Source organism: Haliotis cracherodii, unplaced genomic scaffold (assembly GCF_022045235.1).
Source record: "Haliotis cracherodii isolate W230 unplaced genomic scaffold, xgHalCrac1.p SCAF_5, whole genome shotgun sequence".
In the NCBI taxonomy this organism is placed as follows: Eukaryota; Metazoa; Mollusca; class Gastropoda; order Lepetellida; family Haliotidae; genus Haliotis; species Haliotis cracherodii.
This window is the reverse complement of record NW_027266308.1, coordinates 576,756-592,823: the sequence shown is the minus strand read 5'-3', so window position 1 is coordinate 592,823 and position 16,068 is coordinate 576,756. Positions and strand designations below refer to the sequence as shown.

Sequence of the window (16,068 nt, the reverse complement as noted above, 5' to 3'; positions counted from 1 at the left end):
TTACACACCTAAGGCTATATACAGTTACACACCAAAGGCTATACAATATCGAACACCAAAGGATATACTGTTATCGCACTCCAAAGACTACACTACTGAAGACAAAAAGTCTCTTTCGTGTACAAATTAGTGACACAAATTGAGAGCAATATGATTCATAGCAAACCATGGTCCTCTTAATTGATGCAACAGCTTAAACGTTATGGAACACGCGGAACAACATCGCAGTTTGAGATATAAAGAGGGAAACAATTCTTATCACCATAGTTTCGGTGATACTTTATATATCACCCTGGTGTTCGGGATTGTGTTGAACACAACAGGAGCTGGCCCACGTACATTCTCTATGGCGGTCCTCTGTGTTCTCTTCTTCTCACGACATCGCCTGGCCGCCTCCTTGTTCTGTTGCCTCCGACGTTCCAGTCTCACCTTCTCGTCGTCGCGTAACTGAAACACAGCAGCATCAGCAGCAGCATAAACATCAGCGTCAACATCATCATCATCATCATCAGCAGCAGCAGCATCAACATCAGCGTCAACATCATCATCAAAATCAGCAGCAGCAACAACATCAACATCAGCAGCAGCATCAACATCAACATCAGCAGCAGCATCAACATCAGCGTCAACATCAGCCTCAGCCTCAGCATCAGCATCAGCCTCAAGCTCAGCATCAACATCGGCCTCAACATCAACATCAGCAGCAGCTGCAGCAGCATCAACATCAACGTCAACATCAGCATCAACATCAGCGTCAACATAAGCATAGCTTCAGCAGCGGTGTTTGCTTATACTAGTTATGTCTTTTGTCGGTTTCATAGAGCTAGACCCCACTCAGACGCAATATACTGACCCAGGGCCGTCCAGTACGTGTTGTACCCTTTCAATACCGAGCGCCAGGCAGAGTAACAACAAGTACCATTTTCAACGTCGCTTGGTATGACGCGGCCATGGGACCGAATCTTCATGATTACCAGGAGGAAGGTGGAATCAGTTACAATCACGTCCAAAATCCGGTTCCGTGTATTATAAACAGGATAAGTCTACGCCTAACCATTCTGGTTATATGTAGCTTTAGAGTCTGATTATATATAACTATAGAGCAGGTATCGTTTCCTCTTTCATGCACTACATTATGTTCATGAATGTATTAAAAGGCGGATCAAAACCCGGGTATTCTACGCTATGAACAAACAGCTTGACCACGTCACTATCTTCTATAACAATAATTTGATGAAGCTGAGTTGAAGTGTTTGTCCAGTCAGTCAGGACATGACCGCGTTTGAACGGGGCAAACAAGCCACTGACAGCGTGAGGCACGACCCACACCCTGGGAGAAGGCAGTTCGCCAGGAAGTCATCGAGCCTGCCCCCATCAGATCCTCTGTAGTCGGTGCTTATTCTTCCCTGGAAGTGGGATGGAGTGGGGTTGGGCTGTTTCGATATAACACGAACAGAACAAGTACAGAGCTTGGATGTGGTTCTCGATCAACCACTTGCCCTGGACAGCCAGCAAATTATCACCTAGGAAATATCGGAAAGCTAAGACCTTCTCTCACAAGGGGGCACGGGTGGCCCAGTCGTCTAAGGCGCCGCGATTCGCTGTGCAGAGTTGCGTCCCTTGGGCATGCCAGAAACCTATGATTGTGGGTTCGAATCCCGGTTCGCCCCGATTATGTTTCTAGGTTTGTCAGCACCATATCCGTGCTCGTGGGTTTCACCGAAGTGGTAAACGTCTGAGACCTGCATCACTTCGGGCTTTCCTCCCACATTAAGCTGTCACGCTGTCTTCATCCAGGTTCAGGGCGTTTACCCACCTACACGCAGCCCAAACAGAAAGCACTGTCGAGTCAAACCCATCCAGAACCTTTCGGAGAATGTGAAGACTCCCCAACACTGCAGCCTTCTGCATTAACCATTGTCAGAAGGCCTGGGTATTGTCGTGTCTAACGGGTTCTAATGCACCCACCTCGAGTCTAACGGGTTCTAATACACCCACCTCGAGTCTAACGGGTCCTCATACACCCACCTCGAGTCTAACGGGTCCTTATACACTCACCTCGAGTCTAACGGGTTCTGATCTACCCACCTCGAGTCTAACGGGTCCTCATACACCCACCTCGAGTCTAACTGGTCCTCATACACCCACCTCGAGTCTAACGGGTTCTAATGTACCAACCTCGTGTCTAACGGGTTCTAATGCACCCACCTCGAGTCTAACGGGTCCCCATACACCCACCTCGAGTCTAACGGGTTCTAATGCACCCACCTCGAGTCTAACGGGTCCTCATACACCCACCTCGAGTCTAACGGGTTCTCATACACCCACCTGGAGTCTAACGGGTTCTGATGTACCCACCTCGTGTCTAACGGGTTCAGCAAACAGTGCCTGATATTCGGGTAAGCCGTGTGAATGTCTGTCACTGAGTATCTTCAGGCGGAGATACTCCTTGATGACTGGCGTCATGGTCTGCTGGGCGAGTCCGTCTTCTTCCGCCTGACGTAGTCGAGCCTTCTCTCTCTCCTCGGTATCGACAAACGTCGCCATGTCAGGGGGCTAGCTGTAACATGGGGAAGGCATTTGAGACATAATGTGTGGTATATGTGGAGAAATATACACAATTTAGTAGTAGTGGCGCCGAAGGATGTATGTATTTTTGTTTTTTGTTTGTTGTTTAACCCCGCACTCTGCAATATTCCAGCTCTATGACAGCGGTTTGTAAATACTCGAGTATAGACGAGGTAATCCAGTGATTGACATAATGAGCATCGATCTACGCAATAGGGATACGATGACATGCATCAACCAAGTCAGATAGCCTGACCACCCGGTCCCGTTACTCGCCTGCTATGACAAGAATGGTCACCTCTTGCGACAAGGATGGGTTGCTGAAGACCTATTCTACCCCAGATCTTCACAGGTTGAAAGATGTATGTAGCTAATATTAATAATATCAATGATCACACAAATCGTGCAAACTAACAGGTGAGATTGCTTCTTCACTCTCCCCGCGTGAGTGGACAGAGGAACGAGTGTCCAGCAGAATTAGAACTGGTCATCTGTGAAATACCCAGGAGAAGTCTTAATTGTTTATCAATAAATGAAAGTCTTCACAAGCTTCATCCATGTTTATTCAGCTTTATTCGTTTATTTGTTTTTTTTTGTGTGTGTGTTTAACGTCGCAATATTACCGTTATATGGCGGGGTCTGTTATTAACTGAGTTTGGATCAGACAAGCCAGTGATTGACATCATGCGCATCGATCTACCCAATTGGGATACCATGACATGCATCAACCTAATCCCAATACATAGCTACAATAGTATTCAAAAATAATCCTGATTAATTGTTAACTATTCATAAACTGCATATCAAAATAGTTTCCAACTTTTCACCAGTTAATATTTGATTCTTGTAAAAAAAGAAATATTTTCTCACGTTTCACTAGTTAATGTTTTGTAAGTCTACTTGTCACCGGGCAAAAATGTTTCTAGCTTCTCCAGTTAGAATATATATCTAGACATTAAAATAACAAAATATGTGTTCATGTGTAAATGTATGTTTGACACCGGGTGTCTTTAAATAACTGAAAATAGATATTCACGGGTTCGCTGTAAACACAGTACTGTAGTTCCTCAAAACGAATATGAAAATAACCCATGAAATGTGTTGTTATGCGAGTTGCTTAATTAATAATCATTTGGTCGTGGTATGAACAATATACGATATCGGGCCTATTTTATTATTATCTCTAAATTCAATAATAAATACGGTATTGCAGAGTAGGTCCTTCCAATCAAGACACAACTCTACCACAAAACACAGAATGAATAGAGTAAAGAAAATGTCTTCAGCAATCATTTTAAAGTGTTATTGAGTTCCTGGTAGATTCATCAGCATCTCCTGCTCATGTCAGAGGAAGGAAACAGATGTGACGACAAATGGAGACGACTTCACATTAAAATAACTTCACAAAACTCTACCAAAGCGTGACTCCTGGCGGCTTAGGTCATTGCTTTAAAGTTCCGAGTAGATTCGTCAGCATCTCCAATGTCGGATGATGGAGACAGAGACCAGAATTGGAGACGACTACACATTTAAATAATTAATCATTCGAACTCTGACACCGTGGTTCATTGCTCATGATACTGATCACTGGATTGTCTGGTTCAGGCTCGATGGTTCACATGCCGCTGTCGCATGGCAGGAGGGTTACTGGGTGCGGCGTTAGACAAAAAACAATTACTACCTCGTGACAAACTGTGGGAATGGTAGGTGCTACGGATAGGGCAGACCAAGCTTACCCTTTTCGCGAACTCTAGGTATCATCACTGATTTTCAGTGATCCATTTTTATATATTTCAGCAATATTTTGCATTTTATGCCCAAAGGAATCTGTTTCGGCAGATAATCGTGAGTGATAATCCTCTGATTTTCGGTTTTGAATTTCCAAACAAATATCAGTGAGTTGACACTACATGCACACCGATAGATACAGTAAACTACGGTTATAATGAACACGCTTATAACGAACTGACGGATATAACGAACTTACTTTTTTGGTCCCGACTATTTGCTGTAGTTATGATGTATATATGCTTATAACGAACTACGGTTATAACGAACAAAAATGAGTAGTCCCTTTGAGTTCGTTATAACCGTAGTTTACTGTAAGTCATTTTACATACATACAAGGAGTAAACCGACACACGAAGAGTTTATTACACAGGTGATAACAGAAACTCGTATTAGTGTTTTTTCGTTTGCAGATTTCAGTATCGCTCAACGTATGTATTACAATCTAATATAAACTACAAAAATATATTTAATCTTAAAACGAGCACATGAAACAATTCCTAATTAATGTACATATGTTATGTTCGGGACCGCCTCCGTGGTAGAGCGCCAGCCCGGAGAGAGGAAGGCCCGTGGTTCGATTCCCGGCCGCATCATACCAAAAGACGTTAAAAGGTGGTACTTGTTGTTACCCTGTCTGGGGCTCGGCATTAAGGGGCTAAAATAAGGACTTGTCGGCTCAGAGTCAGTATAGTCATGTCCAACTATTTGTGCCATGTCTCACTTGGCGCTTCATGCGCACATATGTGCAACCTGCAGTGCAAACAAGGGTTTTGTCAATATCCGGGCTTGGTCCGGTTGATCCTGTTCATGGTCCGGATTTATGAGCGGAAGCCGTTCCGGTTATGTAAAGGATGAGGGCAATGGCGGGAATAAAAGACTTCGAGACCAAACACGAGCGTTGGAGAGATTTATTCAATACCTCAAAAGGTTTTACCGTGTCACAAAAGTAAAGATTGACAAACAGCACACGTGGATTCGCTTAGAACCAAGAGCCCATGGCCAGCCCCCTGCAGTGTACATCACGGGAGCTTGTGGTTACGTTTAGTTCTTGAAAACATTGTCTTGGTGGTGGAGTGAAAATGACAATGAATAAGACTCTATATACTCTTGCTATATTATTGATAACACCGAGGTGCATTACTCAGCTAAATACGCCTACTCATATTGTTGTTTATTATTAGATATCTTTAGCTGCAATATTTTTCTGATAACGGCTTCCTCCTACTGTCGTAGTTTTGTTAATAATTGCCTCACTGAAATGTTCAGATGTCGCAGCTCGCTAAACTGTTTACGAATTTCTGAATTCTGTGTGTAAAATTGCGGCTTGGTCTAGCACTATTAATCGGCATCAGTCCGAACTAGTACAAGCAGCCACACACACACATGCATGTGCGTCGCTATATAAGTGCAATAATCTTGGACGTGACGTTAAACCCCATTTCACTTCACCTCAATTCGGGGTCTTTTTTATATGATAGCTACGCGATAAAGCGCAAAGAACAATGAAGAACGAAGTGTGCTTTAACTCACGATAAAATCATTTTTCTATCATGACTTCATTTCTGGAGATTCGAATATGCTCTCCAAACTTAATGACGTCGTATATTGGACGACGTTATTTTTGAGAGGGAAGTGTCTGGTGAGTTGTTCCCCGTGGATGTAGCTGGGCAACGCAGATGAACGCGATGGCCGAACGATTGCATCCAAAGGTGGGAGAGATATGACAATCGTTATTGGGAGATAAGGTACAGGATTGTGTGAATATGCGGGAAATACCCACCTGTGCATAAAATGGACTTGTCCGACATTGCCGAGGTCGGATTTTACTCAGGGAGTCATCATTATCAAAATACGGGTAAATACTTTTAAAGCTTAAACATTTTAGTAACATCCTTAAAGAGGCTGTACATAATGTTGATATCTCATATAAGAAGTATGCGCCCTTCATGGTATATTCTCCCTGCAGTGTTTTATTGTACGATAAAGAACTACCCACTCGTCGTTTATTTCTTAAAGGGGCACTGATCTAAAGCAATTCTCCGGGACAGGTTGTTGCCTTTGTTATTGTCTTTTCCCCGTGAGTACCCGGATGATACACAACGCAACTGAGCGTGACAATAGACTGGGCTACCGTCTGCAAGGACACCTAAATAAACTTGGAGGTAATATTTGTTTTAGTCATGTTTGAACATTGATTGGTTTAACCGTGATCTCTAAAGACTTCGACAAAGGGTGCATGCTGATTGATTTCTGCAGCCTAAACAGACAAAAAGAACGGCGGAGCTCATTTAGAAATACCCCTGATTGTTATAGTTTAATAATACAAAAAGCACCCATGCAGTGAAAACGTTTTCGGATTTCGGATTGCGTCGATAATACGATTACTACTCCCTTGTCATCAACGTTTTCTGGTATAACCCTACACTTGTGTATTTGTCGTCATTCACTTGATGATCAGTTAATGACTTTATTACAGGTATAATTAGTGGTAGCACCACTCAGAATACCCGGTCTAGGTTTACTAAAACAAAGGGAATACACTCATATCATGGCCTGAAGTGCTGATGTAAAAACAACATACTTTGTTCAAAGGGTTAACCGATAATACGTTGATTGATTGCTCATTCTTATCTAACTCAATGGATTTTTCTAGGAACCGTGGATGTTATGAAAATAGTTGCCACGTAGGTTTTCTCACCGACCCTTGAGACTTGACACCTAGGAGAAACACCTGAAACAATCTAAGTGATCAATTCAGAAACGAACATGGGTTATAATATCCCGAAACGATATATATATCTTAAAATATTTGATTGTTACAGAGCCACGTGGCATCGAATAAGTTTCTTTGTACAGCTGCAGACATGTGGGATATTGTTCCTTTGTGTGGATATTCACGAATACATTCCTCGAACAAGGAAGCTGCCTTAAATTATACACATAAATTTGGTAGGTTGTAATTATGATATTTGCATTTCGTTTTCCTTCATTTGCTGTAGCATTGAACAGATTCATTCTTGTTCCTCTACGTCTTGGTTGGGAAATTCTTCGATGCGCGATAGACGTTGTTTTCACAAGTCTTCTCCTTTGTAAGCGTGTATATATTACAGTCAATTTGTAAAATCTGATTCTCTAAGGCAATTTATAAAATGTGTAAATATTTCAGTCATTTTGACTGACAATTCTGTCCATTTCTTTAACAGATTGACTAAAATTGATTAAGACGAGCAAAAGGGCCTCACACATCACAATAGATTATTATGTAGGATTAGAAGCCAAACAATATAGAAATGCACTTTTCATCGCAACATTTTCAGCCTCTTGGTGATCATATTAAACATAAAATTGTTTGGAATTCGTTATCACAATAATACAGATTTTTTACTGTCAATTTGTGAAATAACTGAATATTCCGGCATTTAACATAATTCTTAGGTGAAAATTTTGCACATTTTGACTGTAAAGATATAAACACGATAAAATAAGCCATGCTCAGGTGAAATATTTACTTTGTGTTGCAAGTCAAAATAGTGTAAACGAAAATCGTACAATCACCAAGCAAGTGACTTATCAAAACTTTGTCACCATTACCGATGCTACCCAAAAAGATACCTACATTTCCTTATTATTTCAAAAACTGTATTTCATTTTGTTGATCAATGTGACCATACGCCCTTATACTATTAATAAAAGTGATAAATGCGCTTACGAATTGCGCAGCACAGGTCGCGAACTAGTCTAGGTTTCTGCTATATAATCCGGATACTCACGAAAAATACAATAACAAAGGCAACAACCAGTCCCGGGGAATTGCTTTAGATCAGTGCCCCTTTAAGTTTAAACTCATGAGAGGGCGGCTGCAGGTTATGAATGGCGGGGGTTCGCCCACACAGGAATGTCATTGTCACCCTAGAGCTCTACTGTTTGTATAAAGGGGTACTTTGGTCCATCCCACGCAATAGGAAGGAAAAGACCCATGTTTAACTGCGCCAACCCATGACTGTTGTATGAGGCAACTAACGGGATCGGGTGGTCGGACGCCTGCCAAACGAGGGCGGTCCATAAACAACCGAGACAGAACCAGACAATCCAGTGACGAGTATCATGAGCAATGATCTACGCCATCAGGAGTCACGCTGTCGGAGAATAAGTGAAGTTCTTTTATGTGAAGTCGTCTCGATTTGTCGTCACCTCTGTTGCCTTCCTCCGACATGGGCAGGAGGAGCTGATGAATCTACCAGGAACTCTATAACACTTTAAAATGATGCTGAAGAAATATTCTTGACTACATTCATTCTATGTTTTAAGGCAGAGTTGTGTCTTGATTGGAAGGACTTAATATACAATACCGTATATATTATTGAAATTACTCACAAAGACAATGACAGAATATATCCAATCAATTATATCGTTCATACAACCGCCAATTGGTTATATAGAAAAAGACACATTTCATGGTTGTTTTGATAATCGGATGGAGAACCTACAATATTGTGTTGACAGTGTATCGCTGACTATCTGTGACCCGGTGTCAAACATACATTTATACATGTTCGCATAGTTTGTTATCATGATCCCTAGATATATATTCTAACTGGTGGAGTTAAAAACTAGTTTGTTCTATGACAAGTTAACATACAAGATTTAAACATTAGCTGGTGACAATTTAGATACTATTAGATTCAAGAAAAGCCCGGTAACAATTTAGACACTATTAGATTAAAAAATTGGCCGGTAACAATTTAAACACTGTTAGATTTTAAAAAAATGACCGGTGACAAGTCTAACTATTAGATTCAAGAATTGACCGGTGACAAGTCTAACTATTAGATTCAAGAATTGACCGGTGACAAGTCTAACTATTAGATTCAAGAATTGACCAGTGACAATTTAGACACTTTTAGATTCAAGAACTGACCGGTGACAAGTCTAACTATTAGATTCAAGAATTGACCGGTGACAAGTCTAACTATTAGATTCAAGAACTGACCGGTGACAAGTCTAACTATTAGATTCAAGAATTGACCGGTGACAAGTCTAACTATTAGATTCAAGAATTGACCAGTGACAAGACCAACTATTAGATTCAAGAATTGACCGGTGACAAGTCTAACTTTTAGATTCAAGAACTGACCGGTGACAAGTCTAACTATTAGATTCAAGATCTGACCGGTGACATGTTGACAAGTATGTTCATCTACAGTAACTAAACTCTAAAACTATAGTTTGTAATAAGTTAACACAATTCAATACCAATATTGACGTTTTGAAAATGATGTTTATACGCAGTTTATAGATAGTAAACAATTAATCAGAGTTAATCGTTTTTAAACACTACATGTATATTCAAATACCAGATTCAAGACATGTTAACACCTGTTTCAAATACCAGTGTCAAATGGCCGATGACAACACAATGCACTTACTTATATACTAACCATGGATTTATACTAACTTTAAACTAATTAATAACCGGAAACTGAGTCACTAATGTTGAAGAGGTAAAAGCTATCTTCCTACGATAGTTATTGCTATTTCAATCAATTGCATTGGATTTATTTTCTGGCTAAGGACAACTTCAGTGTACAAGAGTGAAATATTAACCGATAACGATATTTAAATACTTTCCGACGGCAGAAAGATTTAGCCGAGAAGTGTGGCATCAGTAAGTAGTCTGTGTCGGATATTCTAAAACGTAGTGAAGACTTTCAGCAGCAGTTCTCCATTTTGCCACGGAGAATGATTCCTCGATGGTGAACCACTTAATTCACCTCGAAGGGCGGAGGGGTAGCCTACTTGTTAAAGCGTTCGCTCGTCACACCGAAGACCCGAATCTTCAGAAACATAAGTGATCCGTTCTCAATGACTTTTCCAAGTAAAAATGTCTTAATGTGTATTTAATGCCAGTCCATGTCAATATTTCATATACAATATGTGTACGCGAATGAAGATGAATGATCGTTGCTTTTCGTTTTATTTTCAGTCGAAATTTTTGTATTCTGTGTAATCCGGTCCTCGCTATAAACCGGACTATTTTACCGGTCCCAACCGAGCCCGAATTGGACAGAATCCACTGTAGATATATCGACCTAGTCACAGTGACCTGAACATGCCTTGTGCAAATGAAGTGTCAATATACCCGTTTCAAAGGTAGGTAAAACATGAGACGTTATCATTGGTACATACCAGTGAGCAGGTATTGTATATCACACTTTTATGACTGTGCAACAACGTGTTTCACAGGAGATCGGGGTAAGCTCTTTCTACGCCCTGAACATAGCATGGGGAGACACGTGTTCGACTCGTCCATTATATGCACCCATTATGTGTGGGTTCGACGCTCACTCACTCACTCACTCACTCACTCACTCCGGAACTCGCCTTACATGGACATTTACTGATTCACCATATATCGACATTTACTAACTCGCCTTATATCGACATTTACTAACTCGCCGTACATAGGCATTTGATAACTCGCCTTATGTCTGCATTTTGTCATTTTAATCTATTCAGAATAATTCTCGATTCATTCACAGTGAAAAATCAGCGTCGTATTGTGGTATCTATCTTTGAATTCCAACACGTCATGACATCGGTATGTCGCCTAACTGAAAGAACGTGTCCAGAAAGTGACGGCATTTCCGAGGAATCCGGGTACTTTCATTATCAGGCATAGCTGCGACTTTGTTCGATCGTCGACTGGATTCAACGTTCAGCCATTAACAGAAACATTTCCCTCGTTTAAAATCGAATCCAAGGATAGATAATATTACAGAAATATGCTTTTTAAACATTTGAATGGTTTAGTCTCTAGTGATTCACCATACGACATTTACTAACTCGCCTCACATAGACATTTACTAACCCGTCCTATGTCTACATTTACTAACTCGACTCACATAAACATTTACTAACTCGCCTCACATAGACATTTACTAACTCGCCTTATGTCTACATTTACTAACTCGCCTTATGTCTACATTTACCAACTCGCCTCACATAGACATTTACCAGCTCTGCTTATGTCTACATTTACTAACTCGCCTAACATAGACATTTACTAACTCGCCTCACATAGACATGTACCAGCTCTGCTTATGTCTACATTTACTAACTCGCCTAACATAGACATTTACTAACTCGCCTCACATAGACATTTACTAACTCGCCTTATGTCTACATTTACTAACTCGCCTCACATAGACATTTACTAACTCGCCTTATGTTTCGATTTACTGACACGCCTTATGTCTACATTTACTAACTCGCCTCACATAAACATTTAGTAACTCACCTCACATATACATTTACTAACTCGCCTTATGTCTACATTTACCAACTCGCCTCACATAAACATTTACTAACTCGCCTCACATAGACATTTACCAGCTCTGCTTATGTCTACATTTACTAACTCGCCTAACATAGACATTTACTAACTCGCCTCACACAGACATTTACTAACTCGCCTTATGTCTACATTTACTAACTCGCCTCACATATACATTAACTAACTCGCCTGATGTCTACATTTACTAACTCGCCTCATATCGACATATACTAACTCGCCTTATGTCTTCATTTACTGACTCGCGTCACACAGACATATACTAACTCGCCTTATGTCTTCATTTACTGACTCGCGTCACACAGACATTTACTAACTCGCCTCACACAGACATATACTAACTCGCCTTATGTCTTCATTTACTGACTCGCATCACACTGACATTTACTAACTCGCCTCACATAGACACTTACTAACTCGCCTTATGTCTACATTTACTAACTCGCCTAACATAGACATTTACTAACTCGCCTCACATAGACATGTACCAGCTCTGCTTATGTCTACATTTACTAACTCGCCTAACATAGACATTTACTAACTCGCCTCACATAGACATTTACTAACTCGCCTTATGTCTACATTTACTAACTCGCCTCACATAGACATTTACTAACTCGCCTTATGTTTCGATTTACTGACACGCCTTATGTCTACATTTACTAACTCGCCTCACATAAACATTTAGTAACTCACCTCACATATACATTTACTAACTCGCCTTATGTCTACATTTACCAACTCGCCTCACATAAACATTTACTAACTCGCCTCACATAGACATTTACCAGCTCTGCTTATGTCTACATTTACTAACTCGCCTAACATAGACATTTACTAACTCGCCTCACACAGACATTTACTAACTCGCCTTATGTCTACATTTACTAACTCGCCTCACATATACATTAACTAACTCGCCTGATGTCTACATTTACTAACTCGCCTCATATCGACATATACTAACTCGCCTTATGTCTTCATTTACTGACTCGCGTCACACAGACATATACTAACTCGCCTTATGTCTTCATTTACTGACTCGCGTCACACAGACATTTACTAACTCGCCTCACACAGACATATACTAACTCGCCTTATGTCTTCATTTACTGACTCGCATCACACTGACATTTACTAACTCGCCTCACATAGACACTTACTAACTCGCCTTATGTCTACATTTACTAACTCGCCTCACATAGACATTTACCAACTCGCCTTATGTCTACATATACTAACTCGCCTTATGTCTACATTTACTAACTCGCCTAACATAGACATTTACTAACTCGCGTCACACAGACATTTACTAACTCGCCTTATGTCTACATATACTAACTCGCGTCACACAGACATTTACTAACTCGCCTCACATAGACACTTACTAACTCGCCTTATGTCTACATTTACTAACTCGCCTTATGCCTACATTTACTAACTCGCCTCACATAGACATTTACTAACTCGCCTGATGTCTACATTTACTAACTGGCCTCACATAGACATTTACTAACTCGCCTCACACACACATTTACTAACTCGCCTTATGTCTTCATTTACTAACTCGCCTGATATCGACATTTACTAACTGGCCTCACATAGACATTTACCAGCTCTGCTTATGTCTACATTTACTAACTCGCCTCACACACACATTTACTAACTCGCCTTATGTCTACATATACTAACTCGCCTTATGTCTACATTTACTAACTCGCCTTACATAGACATTTACTAACTCGCCTCACACAGACATTTACTAACTCGCCTTATGTCTACATATACTAACTCGCGTCACACAGACATTTACTAACTCGCCTCACATAGACACTTACTAACTCGCCTTATGTCTACATTTACTAACTCGCCTCACATAGACATTTACCAGCTCTGCTTATGTCTACATTTACTAACTCGCCTAACATAGACATTTACTAACTCGCCTTATGTCTACATTTACTAACTCGCCTCACATAGACATTTACTAACTCGCCTCACATAGACATTTACCAACTCGCCTTATGTCTACATTTACCAACTCGCCTGATGTCTACATTTACTAACTGGCCTCACATAGACATTTACCAACTCGCCTCACATTGACACTTACTAACCCGCCTTATGTCTACATTTACCAACTCGCCTCACACAGACATTTACTAACTCGCCTTGTGTCTACATTTACTGACTCGACTTATGTCTACATTTACTAACTCGCCTCACATAGACATTTACTAACTCGCCTCACACAGACATTTACTAACTCGCCTTATATCGACATTTGCTAACTCGCCTTATATCGACATTTACTAACTTGCGGTACATAGACAATTACTAACTCGCCTTATATCGACATTTACTAACTCGCCTCACATAGACATTTACTAACTCGCCTCACATAGACATTTACTAAATCGCATTATATCGACATTTACTAACTCGCCTTATATCGACATTTACTAACTCGCCTCACATAGACATTTACTGAAACGCATTATATCGACATTTACTAACTCGCCTCACACATACATTTACTAACTCGCCTTATGTCTACATTTACTAACTCGCCTGATATCGACATTTACTAACTCGCCTTATGTCTACATTTACTGACTCGCCCTATGTCTACATTTACTAACTCGCCTTATGTCTACGTTTACTAACTCGCCTCACACAGACATTTACTAACTCGCCCTATGTCTACATTTACTAACTCGCCTTATATCGACATTTACTAACTTGCGGTACATAGACAATTACTAACTCGCCTTATATCGACATTTACTAACTCGCCTCACATAGACATTTACTAAATCGCATTATATCGACATTTACTAACTCGCCTTATATCGACATTTACTAACTCGCCTCACATAGACATTTACTAAATCGCATTATATCGACATTTACTAACTCGTCTTACATCGACATTTACTAACTCGACTTATATCGACATTTACTAACTCATCTTAACGCGTTGAAATGAAAGCGAGAGAACATTTCCTTAATCACAAGAATCTCCACCTAAAGTAGAGTCCATGGTACAATTCCGAGTATATCATTAGCATATACACCTTTGAAATAGTGTGTGTTTCCTGATAAATAGTGTTTTATGTCTACATCATGCGTTTTGATTGTGAGAAACACGCAAAATGTGATTTATTTCCCCTCTGTTTATTTCCCCAAGTACTGTACTTAACATACAGGGATGTATCATTGTCTATGAAAGCAGGACGTTCTCGGTGCCATGTTGTTCGGACCAAGTTGCATTCCATACGTATCGTTCAGGTTTAACGCAGTAACCAAACACAATCAACCAACTAGAGACGATAGATGTCCCGACTGTTGTGTCACGATGACCCAGGGACGATAGACGATAGTTCATACTATACGTATATCAATACCGCTAGTGACCTATAACCCTTATTCATGCTCAACACGTTCCAACTTAATTCATATCATCTGATATTTAATTATTTAATGTCACCATATTAGTTTTGAATTATCGGCTTAATTAATCACATGTCGGGATTACTACGGGGGGGGGGGGGGGGGGGGGGGGGATACCGATTCTTGTGAAATAAGGAGGTGGACTTTATCACATCTTACTGAGAAATATGCACTAAATCAATTACATCAGTAACCTGCAAACAATGTCCGACTTACCTCAACGCTCATATCCCTAGAGGGCCCACACCTCCAGCCTTAACCGCTGCCTATAGCATGCATATATATATACACTATGTATATACTACGACCTTTGACCCCGCAGGGAGCGGAAGTTATATGTATTTCCTAGAAACCGCTGCGGAAAACCCCCCACAATACGTGTTCCATTAACGATACAAAATGTAATCATTATGAGCAATGTTGCATATTCCGACTTATTCAACGTTGCAATATTATTGTATGTACCTCTCAACTGAATACTATCTATATTTATATTTATCTCGATAACTGCGGGGATGTGGGTTTCTCTTCCAATGGCAACGGTGCAACGCTGTAAGGCATTGTTGTCGATATCAATGTTATACTTCAGAGGTATGTGCACTTCATGTGCATATTGCATCGAGTGTCGCCTGTGCATCACATATGACAGGGGGTGGTTGTCGGTGGGAGGAGCGATACGTGGTGAGACATAACTTGGACAGGTTCCAAGTCTGTATCGATAATGGATATGCCTTCCCCAGAAATGTGAATCACGTGCTCATGAATAGACCTTGAGTAGATGTGTATGAGTGTACTTTCTATTCTGAACTCAAATTCGCCTCACATAACTTTCTTATCGAACATGCTTTGGTGTCTACGTTTCCACACCTTACAGGTATAATCGAGCTTCGTCTTTCTACGGAGAT

General features: G+C 40.6%; 1 protein-coding gene across 2 annotated transcripts in view; it reads right to left on the bottom strand.

Moving 5' to 3' along the window:
- The window catches only part of LOC139442980 (uncharacterized), a 38,902-nt gene that overhangs the window by 3,466 nt on the left and 19,368 nt on the right, over positions 1-16,068 (bottom strand). The window contains exons 1-3 of one of the 2 annotated variants that reach the window (XM_071223909.1): positions 15,380-15,429; positions 2,359-2,560; positions 340-447 (exon numbers count right to left, since the gene is read on the bottom strand). In XM_071223909.1, coding sequence (XP_071080010.1) covers positions 340-447; positions 2,359-2,547 — 297 coding nt within the window. In that variant the 5' untranslated portion in view covers positions 2,548-2,560; positions 15,380-15,429. Of the gene's footprint in view, positions 1-339; positions 448-2,358; positions 2,561-15,379; positions 15,430-16,068 lie in introns of those variants that run through there. The other variant, XM_071223910.1, reaches the window with a different exon arrangement.